We start from the raw sequence: 12,861 nt of genomic DNA on the forward strand, positions 1-12,861 counted from the left end.
GGGAAGAGGCCACATGGAATCAGAGGCCAAAGGATAGAGGCTCAGACAGTTCAGACACCATGAGCCATCACAGCATGATAAATCCACAAGTCTCTCCTCTGGGGAGAGGCAAAGCAGGCTTGTTAAACCTCTCCATGTTGTCCAGTGTAACCGAATTTCATAACCAAACAGATAGCACGTCATACCTTCACTAAATTTAAGATGATGATGGGGGAGCCAAATCTCTGAAGCATCTGGTCAAAGTGAAGGGCAGCCACATGGGCAAATGGATCTGCCTGATCCACTGGGGGGACAAAAAAAATGAGTAAGTACCAGAATGAAAACTGTAAGGAAAGAATAAAAGAAGTACAGTGTTTTGTTTTGCATTATAATGTTTAAAGAAATGCAATTCTACTAATCTTCTGGTAGTTTCATGTCTCAAATTCCTCTCGAGCTTATCAATCATTCTTCATATATTTATTGAATTTGAATGATTCTTACATTTCTGAATATAAATAATTACATTTATATTTTATAATATAAATAATTTACTAGTGGCCAAAATTTAAAATACATATATAAAAGTTATTGCATAAAAATATTAGTAGTCCTTCTTCTAAATGATCTAATTTTCAGTACTAAAACTTCATTAAAACCCAAGCATTTACGAGATTTCTGTGATAGTAGTTCACTATCTCTAAATGTGGGTAAAGAAGAGTTACTATTAAAAAAGGCTGTTCCACGCACATGTAATAGGTGGCTTAGGCATCATAGTTGAAATGTCCTGAGACCAGTATAAGGGAACTGATCCTCTAACTTGCACATAAGAAGAATAACTTCCTGCAGTAAAAGACATGACAGAAGCATCACAGAGTATTTGTTCAGTTTCCACTTCATTTGCAACATCACCCTGGAAAGAAACATGCATTTAAAAATATTTTATATCCTTAGAATTTTTTAATGGAAAAAATGTCAAGTACACAATGAAAATATAATTCCTAGTCTTAGAATGTTTTAAAAGAGGTAAATGTTGATCAACATTCAATGTGCATATTAAAAAAAGGAAAATCATTAAAATGCAATAAAGGAAGCAATTAAAAATAGCAGAGAATAGACAAGGGAAAAATCAAATTAAATAGCTAATAATACAAGAAATAGATAGAGAACAGCTTGAGTGATATAAATGGCAGAGAAGGAGACCAAAAAAAAAAAAATCACATGAAATTATCCAGGAGGTTAGGAAGACCAGTGAAATATGAAAATTCAATTCTGAAGACCAAGGAGGAATAAAAGGACAAAAGAAAGAGTGAGATTCAAATAAAAGATGCCTGACGGAGAGAAAAAAAAAATCTTCAGATAGCTTTACCTATAAAAGTATATGAATGATATGACAAAGAATAATTTTAGAGGCATTAATAATGTACCTGTTTAATTAACCTTGAAATATTCAAAAGTAAAAAATAGAGTTGCAAAATTCTGCTTTTTTCTTAAAGCACCAGTTATAACTATGTTCATTGTTGATATAATTTTAAGAACAAATGTTGCTATTTTAAGGCAGGATCAAAACCCAATGTCTTGCTCAATCTGTCTACTCAATCACACATCTGCCTAAGATTCAAGTTGTCTATTGCAAAGAGAGATGGAACACTCAAAGGACATTACGGGACTGAAGGCAGGACAGATAAATTTGTTGTTATTTTCTAGGGATGAGTAGAGAAGGAGTCTGTCTTGAGCCAAACTAAAGCAGAGGGAAGGGGGTAAAGGGTCTCCCATGCCTTGCTCTGCTCAGTCTTTTGATCAAGGATGCATTCCCAATGAGTGCTCCCTTCCATTTATTCCTTGGGTGGAGGTGCTTTGCTATTTTAGTCTCTCCACTAAATAGGTACTACATTTTTTCATATATTACAGAAATGACTCATCCTCCAAAACATTAGACATTTCATAACCCCCTAAGGTATTGCATAACTCTAAGACAGTTGATTTTTCAAAATATCTGTACATTAGTCATATTTCTCACAAGTTTCCGATACTCTAGAGAATTCATTATGCTCTTGATAATGTCCCAAACTAAGAAATTCCACTTTCTAAAATTCCACTTTCCTTCACCCGCCAGCAAAGCTGATGTAAAAAGTTAAATTGCCAGCAGTGTTGTTGTTTTCCCATCTTACCTCACAGTTTGCACCTCTCTTGAGAAAACGGGTCCCAGCAAACTTACTGGATCTTCTAGCTATTAAAGTGACATACACAGGTCGTCCATAGATCAACAGCTCTTGGAAATCAAGTTAAAGCTGTTTACCATTCATGACTGTCACACCAAACCAAGAGAATCATTATACCCAATATACTTTATCCAGTAGGTTAAAGAACACCAAAAGGCTCCACCCAAGAATGGAACAACATTGGGTCTAACTGTTCTTTCCAATTATGCAGGTATTAAGGCAAAAACGAACCTCACTAAGGAGTGGTTTCCATGAACTTCAGAGGAAATGGTAACCAGATGTAGGGTTATCGGCCAAGGGAAGACCTGTGGTCCCTCCTTATGGATGTAAACAGGTACAACTAATCCTTCCTTAGTCTTCAGAGACCATATACCTGTCGAAGTGAGCAAATGTCACTTAACAGGGTGTTTGAATTATGAAGCAATAGGTAACTCTGAGGGAATGGAGTTAGTATAATACAGTGAGAGTACCCAAATTTGTCACCTAACTGCAAAACTGAACACTGGGAATTGTTTAATCAAAATAAAGTTTATTAATTATGTCACCTTATTTAACTTTCTGAGCCTCCATTTCATCTTCTGTAAAATGGTGTAAGTACTAAAAAAAGTAACCAATTTTATTAGGTGGTTAGGAAGACTAGGTTAGGTAATGTGTGTGATGGTTACTACTGCCTGGCCTATAGCAAACGTTCAGTAAACAGCAATGACTGTGATCTCATTATAGACTTCCAGAATTCATTAAATGCTTGATAACTGGGAGACTGGAGTCAACATTTCAACTAACGAGCTTTACAATTATAATCTATGCTGCTATTCACTACTTTAAAAAAAAATTTATTGTACTTAATATATGCCAGGCCCTGAGTTAGCTCTTGAGAAATACAAAACAGTTTAGAATTACCTTTTAGAAACTGTCCTTAGAAACTGTAGCACATTCTTTTTATTGTCCTTGGTGGTGAAAACTGTGTGCTTTTACAGGTTCATTTTACTTTTGGAAGCAGAAAGAGTAATTCAGAGCCAAATCTCATTATTCAGTGAATGATCAAGCAGATAATACCACCCACTGGTTGAAAATGATTATAAAGTAATGAGCCATTTCAAGTGTAGCACACAAATCTCACTCATCTTCATTCCAGAAGTCCTCTGCATCTACATCTAGCCTCTCCTTGCCCTCATTTGCCACAAAGAAGGCAGCACAGGTCCACATCAAGGCTAATCTCTCCAGCTCTACCCCCTGACTCCACTCCTCCCAAAAGTTCTGATGCAAGAAAGCATAATATTGTTTCATCACATTCACCCACTTAATGGTCTCAAAACAACCACTCCTTTGAAGTTTTCACTCTAAGTTTTTTTTTTTTTTTTTTTTTTTGCGGTATGCGGGCCTCTCACTGTTGTGGCCTCCCCCGTTGCGGAGCACAGGCTCCGGACGCGCAGGCTCAGCGGCCATGGCTCACGGGCCCAGCCGCTCCGCGGCATATGGGATCCTCCCAGACCGGGGCATGAACCCGTATCCCCTGCATCGGCAGGCGGACTCTCAACCACTTGCGCCACCAGGGAGGCCCTCACTCTAAGTTTTTTAAAAACCTAGTACACAAGGAAGAACGTCAACTAGAAAGCAGGCTGGGTGCACAAATGCCCTACATGATCTCAAAAGGGGACAGGAAAAACCTAAACACCACTTCTAGAAAGAAGACACTGCCTTCCTAAACCTCATAACATAATAGCACATTCTTGAGAGGTTTCATCATAGCGAAATTAAATACAAGGACAAAAGGTATTTATAAAACTGAATTCATCAGCTTAACCCAAGGCTCAACCTATGTCTATTTAATCTATTATGCCCTAATCCAGACCTTCATTACATTATGCCTGAACCACTGCAATCTTTTCCTAACAAGTGCCCCTTGTTCTAGTCTCATTTTACTTAATCCACCTTGAAAATAGCTATCCACTCAAGCTTCCTAAGTACTAATTTGTATGTTACCCTCTTGAAAAAAAACTTTCAAAAGCTCTAGCACCAAACCCAAAGTCCTTGGTCCGACTACCAAAGCAATCTGGTGACTGGCAGTCTGACTCCCCCTAAACGATCTCCTTCCCACTACCCTGTACCTCCCAGGGGTTTTATCGATATATACAAACCACAAGTACACTCCCATGAACGTTTCCATCTCCACATTCATGGTGCTTTCTCAATCCACAATCTCACTGCCAAGGCCTGCCTTTTGACTGAGGCCAGGCCAAGTTCAACTTTCCCTGGGAGCCTGCCCCATCCTCCCCACCTGTCAGGGATTCTGCTCCTTCTCTCCGGTAAGAATGATACTTACTACCTGTATCACTTCCTATGCACGTAGTGTTTTCTTCCTTGTTATTTGTCTGTATACATAGTAGATCTGCATTCCTGTTTGTATTTCAACTACGTGGAATGCACAGGTTCTGTTGGATGCATAGATAATTGTAATCTTATAATTCATACATAGCTTTCTACAAATTGGTACAGCGTAAGTTTAATAATATGTATCTTAATTTTTTTAAAAAAGGATACTTGACTGCCCACAGAACCCATGAATAATATACAGCAGCCAGTCACGATGGACAGTATTTTTAATGATATCCAGAAGTTCGCCGTTCCACACGTACTTCATATAAGGCTCACTACAGATCCCAAATACACCTGAAAAATAAGAGTTGGTATCAGAAAGATAAGGAAATTGGTTGACATTTAAGTTCTTAAACTTTTGTTTTTAATTTCAAAATGCCTGATTAATATCATTGCTGTTTTCAGTAGATACAACTCATCTCGTTGCCCAGAACACTGTGCTGATTCTGTACAAAGTTAAAGAAAACACACATTTTCTGATTTGTGAGTTTTTAACCTAAGAGAGAAGAAAACAGCTGGGAACTTAAGGAGACGTGTACAAATACATGAATAAGGCCGAGAGACAGCAAGGACAGCAGCTGGGAGCATGGCTCTGGTGTCTGAGTGCCCGGGTCCGAATCCGAGCTCTGCTCCATCAGCAGGGTGACGGGTGTGACCAAGAGGGTCACTTACTCCCAGTGCCCCTGTTTCCTCATTTGCGCCTGTATCATGGGATTGTTATAAAGATGAGGTAAGTTGATAATGCACATAAAGTGCTCAGAACAAGTCTGGTGTCTTACTGATACTTCCATAAATGGTAGTTGTTATATCAAGCTTTTTCTATACAACAAAACTAATTCCATCAAGCATGATTTCAGGATATCCAAATAAATGTATTAAACATCAATGAGTTTTACAAAACTTACATAAAGTACAAAATAAGAAACAAGTATATTTAAAAGATAATGGCTTAAAAGATCATTAACAGTTCTGGATAGAGGCAGTCAATACTCTTTTTCTTCTCAAAACATGTATGTTAAGAGTGTTTATACACTATGACAAACACTTTGGTTTTATTCATAAAAACTAAGCCTTCTCTACCCCTTCAATGACATTACACTGAGCATAAATAATGGATTGGAGTCCCGTCTTTGTCACTTACCAGCTCTGTGACCTTTGGCAAGTTACTTAACATCTCAGAACCTCAATTTTCTAAACTGTGAAATGATGGTACTACTCACCGCAGAGATATTATTCAGATTAAAAAAATATATGCAAAGTGACTAACATGCTGTGTGACACATTAGAGATTTTTAAAAAATGTATTATTTTCCTTTTCTACCTACCCTGATACCTATTACCCACACCCTCTCTTTCCTATCAGTTTCCCCCTGTGTAGTAGGAGAATAATGCATCCCTCCCCTACAGAAAAGATGTCTATGTCCTAATCACCAGAACTTGTGAATATGTTATGTTACAATGGCAAGAAGGAATTAAAGTTGCAGATGGAATTAAGGTTGCTAATCAGATGACCTTAAGATGGGGAGACTATTCTGGATTGTCCAAGTGGGCCCAATGTAATCACAGGTCATTATAAGTGAAAGGGGGAAACAGGAGTGTGAGTGTCAGAGTGATGGAATGTGGGAAAACCCTCGGCCGGCCATTGCTGGCTTTGAAGATGAAAAGGGCAAGAAAATGGATTTTTCCCTAGGGCCTCAAGAAAGGAACACAGCTTTGCTGGCACTCTAACTTTAGTCCACTGAGACCTCTTTTGGACTTCTGACTTCCGTAAGATAATACATTTGTATAGTTTTAAGTCACTGAGTTTGTGGTAATTTCTTATAGCAGCTATAAAAACCCAATACACAGTTATTCATATCTATCAAGTAGAACTGCTTGACAGATAGTAAAAAATTAAGTAGCTTTCAGAGGCTTAATTCAGATCCCAGAACAGATATTCAAATTCAGATGTGAGATGAGACACAGTGCAAATTTAGTAATACTTTTAGCTTTTCTATTACTAAGTATGATATTTAGAAGAAATGATGTGACAAATATTCAGGCACACATTACTTTACCCTCCACCTGTCTCTAGTGGCACAGGTTACAATCCAGATGTCTGAACCATGGCAAATTTACGTGATCTAGATGTTTTGGGGTAGGGAGGGTGCACTGGGTTTGGCCTTAGCTCAAAAGACATTCAATCTAATAAACTAACAAGAGTCAAGGCAATAATAGAGATGGCATTCAGTCTAAGTAACAGTCTAAGTCTTCTTAGAGTAGACCAGAACCTTTGGCAAAATGCTAACAGAGTACAGCCTCTTTCTGTGTGTCCTGTAAGGACAAACCTTCTGGAACTTACATTCTACCTCTGCACTCACATCCCCATCACTATATAGAAGTCGCACTGAGGAAGGCACCCAAAGACACTACTGACTTTTTATGTTTCCATAGTAAGCCCAATTTAGCTAAACTGTCTTAAGTTTGAAGCTATTCCTTTACAACATTAACTCTAGCAATGTCTCTGGCTTTAGATTTCTAGACCAAGGCCCAAATCTAGGGATAAAGGTACCAATTCTATTCTGTGACTGGTTAGTCCCAGATGTCCAGGGTCATCCTAGACTAGTCACACACAGGTCCTGCAGTAATCCCACAATGGTCCTGACAGAAGCAGGGCTTGTGAGGGACCAGAGGGGCAAGTTGAGACCAATCAAAGTCAGAACAGCCTCTGACCTATTGCAATGGTTCCTCTAGACATTGGCCTTGTGCTCTTTTTTTTTTTTTTTTTTTGCAGTACGTGGGCCTCTCACTGTTGTGGCCTCTCCTGTTGCGGAGCACAGGCTCCGGACGTGCAGGCTCAGCAGCCATGGCTCACGGGCCCAACCGCTCCGCGGCACGTGGGATCCTCCCGGACTGGGGCACGAACCCATGTCTCCTGCATCGGCAGGCAGACTCTCAACCACTGCGCCACCAGCACTGCGCCACCAGCACTGCGCCACTGGCCTTGTGCTCTTAATCTCTAGGCCTCAGTTTCCTACTTAGCCTTTATTTCTTTCAAAGTAGCATTATACCTACTGAGCAGAGTTTTTATGAGGATTAGAGATATGACATATAAATGTCTAGGATGCAATAGGCAAGCCATGGTAACTGTTTTCTAAAACTCAATCCATACACAATTGGTCTCTATGAAGAAAAATATGGCAGTGGTGTGTATTCTCCAATATTTAAAAAGAAAATTCTCCATTCAAAGACTAAACTGAATGTATTCCATAAAAGGTGCATGAAATTTTGCTAGAAAACATAGGTATACAATCTTCTGGCTTGCCCACAAATGAAATTCATTTGGTGATGCATGATCTCTATAAAAATGAATTGGTCAAGTTCATATACCTGAAACAACTTGACATAAGGACAAAGAGCAAAGAGGAAAGGAGAAATATGAGGGAAATGTGAGTGAATTTAATGAGATGCCATTTCATAGATGCCACATTAACACATATTGGATGTGCTGAAAACCACCTACCGCTTCCACCCTGTGTAATTAATCCTTCATCTTCAAAGATGTCGAAACTCTCCTGGCGAGTCTGGGTCGTTTCTGACTTTAACATCTCCAGGGGCATACGCAAGACAGTGAGATTATATTGAAGTGAGTGGGACAAATCATAGCTGTAACTGAGAAAAGAACTGAAACTTAATAAGAATTAGAAAAGCAAAACATATTTCATAGTCTTGGCTCCCAGGAGGAAGTAAAACCTATGAACTAAATTACTTATCACCTGTTAGTTTCCTTGGAAGCAATGCTGTACAAATAAGCACATTAAAACACAGTAAACCATGAATATAATTGGAAATTTAAAAATCACTGCATGACTTAAGCATTTGCATAACTAGAAATATACAATACAATGTGAGTAACCTACATTAATTGATTTGCAATGTGCATTTTTTGCTTCACGCTGAAATTAATCTAACTTCAGGGCTTTGTACAAAGGGGTCACACTCTCATATATATCTGAATGGAGTATTAAAAATGTTACAATATCCACTGCAACAGTGCATGGTCTGTACTCTAGTTTACCTATGAATGAAAAGAATTCTATTAATTATTACTGGTGGTACCATAACTGACTTAGTAATAAAACAAGAATAAGCAAATAACAGAAGCCATCACGGTAAAATATGTTTGAAAAGCATAATAGTCATCCAAAAAATTGTAACAGTCTGTGCAAACAAAATTTGCACAAAATTAACAATTTTTATAAGTATCTCTAGCTATATATATATATATATATATATATATATATATATATATATATCCCTAGATATATTTTAGCACAGAATTTCAGACAGTATCTAGAATTCTTTAGGTCTATACAAATTTGAAAGTATTTTAGTCATACTTTAAGATGGTTACAATTTTGTCTGAAGACTCACACACATATTTTAATTATTTCTTCATTAATTTATTAATTATCAAATTTATTGGTTTACTATTTATTTGTTTGAAATTGATTTATTTCATCTGTGAAATTAAATTTTACCACATTTGCTTCATAGAGCCATTAGTTTTACTAGCATCTAATCTCACAGGGGTAAAATCTGTATTAAAAAGTTGGTTTTTCAATTGCATTTACAAGAGCATAAAAAATACTTAGGAATAAATTTAACAAAGGAGGTAAGAGATCTGTACACTAAAAATTATAAGACATGGATGAAAAAAATAAGACACAAATAAATGGAAAGATATCCAGTGTTCATGGAACAGAAGAATTAATATTGTTTAAATGTCCATACTACCCAAGGCCATCTATAGATTCAATACAATCCCTGTCAAAATTCCAATGACATTTTCCACAGGAATAGAAAAAAACAATTCTAAAATTTGTATGGAACTACAAAGGACTCTTAATAGCCAAAGCAATCTTAAGAAAGAAGGACAAAGCTGGAGGCATCAAACTTCCTGATTTCAAACCTTACTGCCAAGCTATAGCATTCAAAACAGTGTGTTACTGACATAAAAAAGACACCTAGACTAATGGGATAGAATTGAGAGCCCAGAAATAAACCCACTCCTATATAGTCAACTAATATTTGACAGGGGAGCCAAAAAGACTAATGGAGAAATGATAGTCTCTTCAATAAGTGGTGCTGGGAAAACTGGACAACCACCAGCAGAAGAATGAAATTGGACCCCTGTATTACACCACTCACAAAAAATTAACTCAAAATGGATTAAAGCCTTAAATGTAAGACCCAAAACTATAAAACTATTAAAAGAAAACATAGGAGAAAATTTCCTTGACACTGTTATTGACAAAGATATTTTTTGGATATGACACCAAAAGAGCAAGCAATAAAAGCAAAAATAAACAAACTAAAAAGCTTCTACACAGAAAAAGAGTCAGCAAAAAGGCAACTTATGGAAGAAAATATTTGCAAACCATCTAACTATTAAGGGGTTAATAGCTAAAATACATAAGGAACTCATACAAGTTAACAGCAAACATACAAATAATCCAATTTTAAGACTTGAATGGATATTGAATGGACATTTTTCCAAAGAAGACATACAAATGGCCAAGAAGTGCATGAAAAGTTGCTCAACATCACAGTAGAGAAATGCAAATCAAAACCGCAGTGAGATATTACCTCATACCTATTAGAATGGCTATTATAAAACAAACAAAGAAACAGTAAGTGTTGGCAAGGATGTAGAGAAAAGAGAGCCTTTTGCACTGCTGGTGGGAATGTAAACTGGTGCAGCCACTATGGAAAACAGAATGGAGGTTCCTCAAAAAATTAAAAATAGGGCTTCCCTGGTGGCTCAGTGGTTGGGAATCCGCCTGCCAATGCCGGGGGCACAGGTTCAAGCCCTGGTCCAGGAAGATCCCATACGCCATGGAGCAACTAAGCCCGTGTGCCACAACTACTGAGCCTGTGCTCTAGAGCCCACGAGCCACAACTGCTGAGCCCCATGCCACAACTACTGAAGCTTGCGTGGCTAGAGACCGTACTCTGTAACAAGAGAAGCCACCACAATGAGAAGCCCGCGCACCGCAACGAAGAGTAGCCCCCGCTCGCAGCAACCAGAGAAAAGGCCGCGCACAGCAACGAAGACCCAATGCAGCCAAAAACAATAAATAAATAAAATTTAAAAAATAAAATTTTAAAAAATTAAAAATAAACTACCATATGATCCAGCAATTCCATTTCTGGGTACATATCCAAAGGAAACGAGATCACTATCTCAAAGAGATATCTGCTCCCCTATGCCCACTGCAGAATTAATGACAATAGCCAAGACATGGAAACAACCTGAGTCCATTAACAGATGAATGGATAAAAAAATGTGGCGTATATAAATAGTGGGTTATCATTTGGCCATAAAAAAGGAAATCTTGCCTTTTGCAACAACATGGATGGACCTGGAGGGCATTATGCTGAGTGAAATAAGTTAGACAGACAAAGACAAAGACTATGTTCTCATTTACATGTGGAATCTTAAAAAGCTGAACTTACAGAATGAGAGAGTAGAACAGTAGTTGCCAGTGGCAGGGGGAGGAATGGAGAAATGTTGGTCAAAGGGTACAAACTCTTAGCCATAAGATAAATAAGATCTGGATATCTAATGTACAGAGCATGGTAACTATAATTAACAATACTAAATTATATACTTGAAATTTGTTAAGGGAGTAAATCTTAAATGTTATCACTACATGCACACACACACAGACACACAATCACAACTGTGTGATTGGATGAAGGTGTTAACTAAACTTATTGTGGTAATCATTTTGCAATATATACATGTATCTATATATGTATCAATCATCACACTGTACAACTGAAACTTAGATATGTCAATAATATCTCAATAAAGCTGGGGGGTGGAGAGAAGCTGGGCTTTTACTTTTAACAATCAATTCTTCCTGCTTTATTCTAGCTGAATCATAACAATGCAGTATAACCTTTTCAGAAGTCTTTAACCTCATATATTTACTTATGGAATAACTTGTTCAGAACTCAGTATGGGGATGCAGACGAAGTTGAAAACTGTGAAGCAGAAGACCATTTCTAATGGTACCACTGAGCTTCAGTAATAACTCGCAGAGACTATAAATATAATTAAGCAATAAAGGCTGAAAAGCAAATGATGGAAACAAATACAATGGAAATATACTTTCAATAAACAATTGTGGAAGAAAAAACTACTTTAGGAGCCCTTCACTATACTATTGCTAAATTAATTGTCTTCGGTTTCACATCAATGAAGACATAATCCACTCTACACAGTAGACAAGTTTTTCTTTATTTCATAAAGAAATGGTTAACTATATTAACAGTTTAAAAATAAATTTAAAATAATGCAAAGTACCCCAAAAGTATGTAATACCAATAGCTACAGCACTCTGGGTCCTCTTCTAGTCCCATGACTCAAGTCCTTATTGCTCTATGCTATTTATGTTCTACTTTTTACTTTGAACATTATAGCTGATAGAAAGTTATTAGGCTACATGGAAAATTCTATTTACCTGGCCTGCATATTGGTCACATCATCAGTGGTATAATATTTTATCACGATGTTCTGCTATAATTTGCTTGCTTATTTTTCAATTATCGATATTTGGGTTGTCCCTGTGTTGGTTGGTTTGCTTGTTTGGGCCATGATAAATAGAGAAGCTATTAATGTCCCTTTACAAATAAGGATTAATATTTTCTCTCCTGATTTATTACCTTCAGGCATATTTTCCTATATACTTAATGCTACGTTCCTCTCCAGGAAAATTAGTAATTTACAATGCCAATAGCGGGTATGTTGGTATTTCAACAGTTCTTCCTATTTTGAATTTATTTTTACCTAATTTTGCTAGATTGTTAAATTGAAAACTGTGAAACTGTTACAACTCTGTATATAGATTGTAGATTTCATTTTTGTAGTTCAAAACTAAAAAATAAGAATATTTCCTTAAAATCCTAATAAAGATGATTTTTATAGTGAGAATAATTAAAATTTATCCATTCAAAATTTCAAATATCAGATATTTAAAAGGAGGAAATACTTGTATTTGTACTATTTCAGATGAAAATTTTTGGCTATTTTAAAAAAAAGAATAGGGCCTCCCTGGTGGCGCAAGTGGTTGAGAGTCCGCCTGCCGATGCAGGGGATACGGGTTCGTGCCCCGGTCTGGGAGGATCCCATATGCCGCGGAGCAGCTGGGCCCGTGAGCCATGGCCGCTGAGCCTGCGCGTCCGGAGCCTGCGCGTCCGGAGCCTGTGCTCCGCAACGGGGGAGGCCACAACAGTGAGA

The 12,861-nt window shown here is 37.4% G+C and overlaps 1 protein-coding gene across 1 annotated transcript in view; it reads right to left on the reverse strand.

The window, feature by feature from the left end:
- Positions 1–12,861, reverse strand: part of FIG4 (FIG4 phosphoinositide 5-phosphatase) — a 139,355-nt gene that overhangs the window by 88,431 nt on the left and 38,063 nt on the right. Inside the window, exons 6-10 of the mRNA XM_060115196.1 lie at positions 8,077–8,225; positions 4,740–4,868; positions 2,148–2,248; positions 727–889; positions 186–283 (exon numbers count right to left, since the gene is read on the reverse strand). Of these exons, the coding sequence (XP_059971179.1) occupies positions 186–283; positions 727–889; positions 2,148–2,248; positions 4,740–4,868; positions 8,077–8,225 (640 nt within the window). The remainder of the gene's footprint in view (positions 1–185; positions 284–726; positions 890–2,147; positions 2,249–4,739; positions 4,869–8,076; positions 8,226–12,861) is intronic.

This window comes from Mesoplodon densirostris, chromosome 12, assembly GCF_025265405.1.
Source record: "Mesoplodon densirostris isolate mMesDen1 chromosome 12, mMesDen1 primary haplotype, whole genome shotgun sequence".
NCBI classification, from domain to species: domain Eukaryota; kingdom Metazoa; phylum Chordata; class Mammalia; order Artiodactyla; family Ziphiidae; genus Mesoplodon; species Mesoplodon densirostris.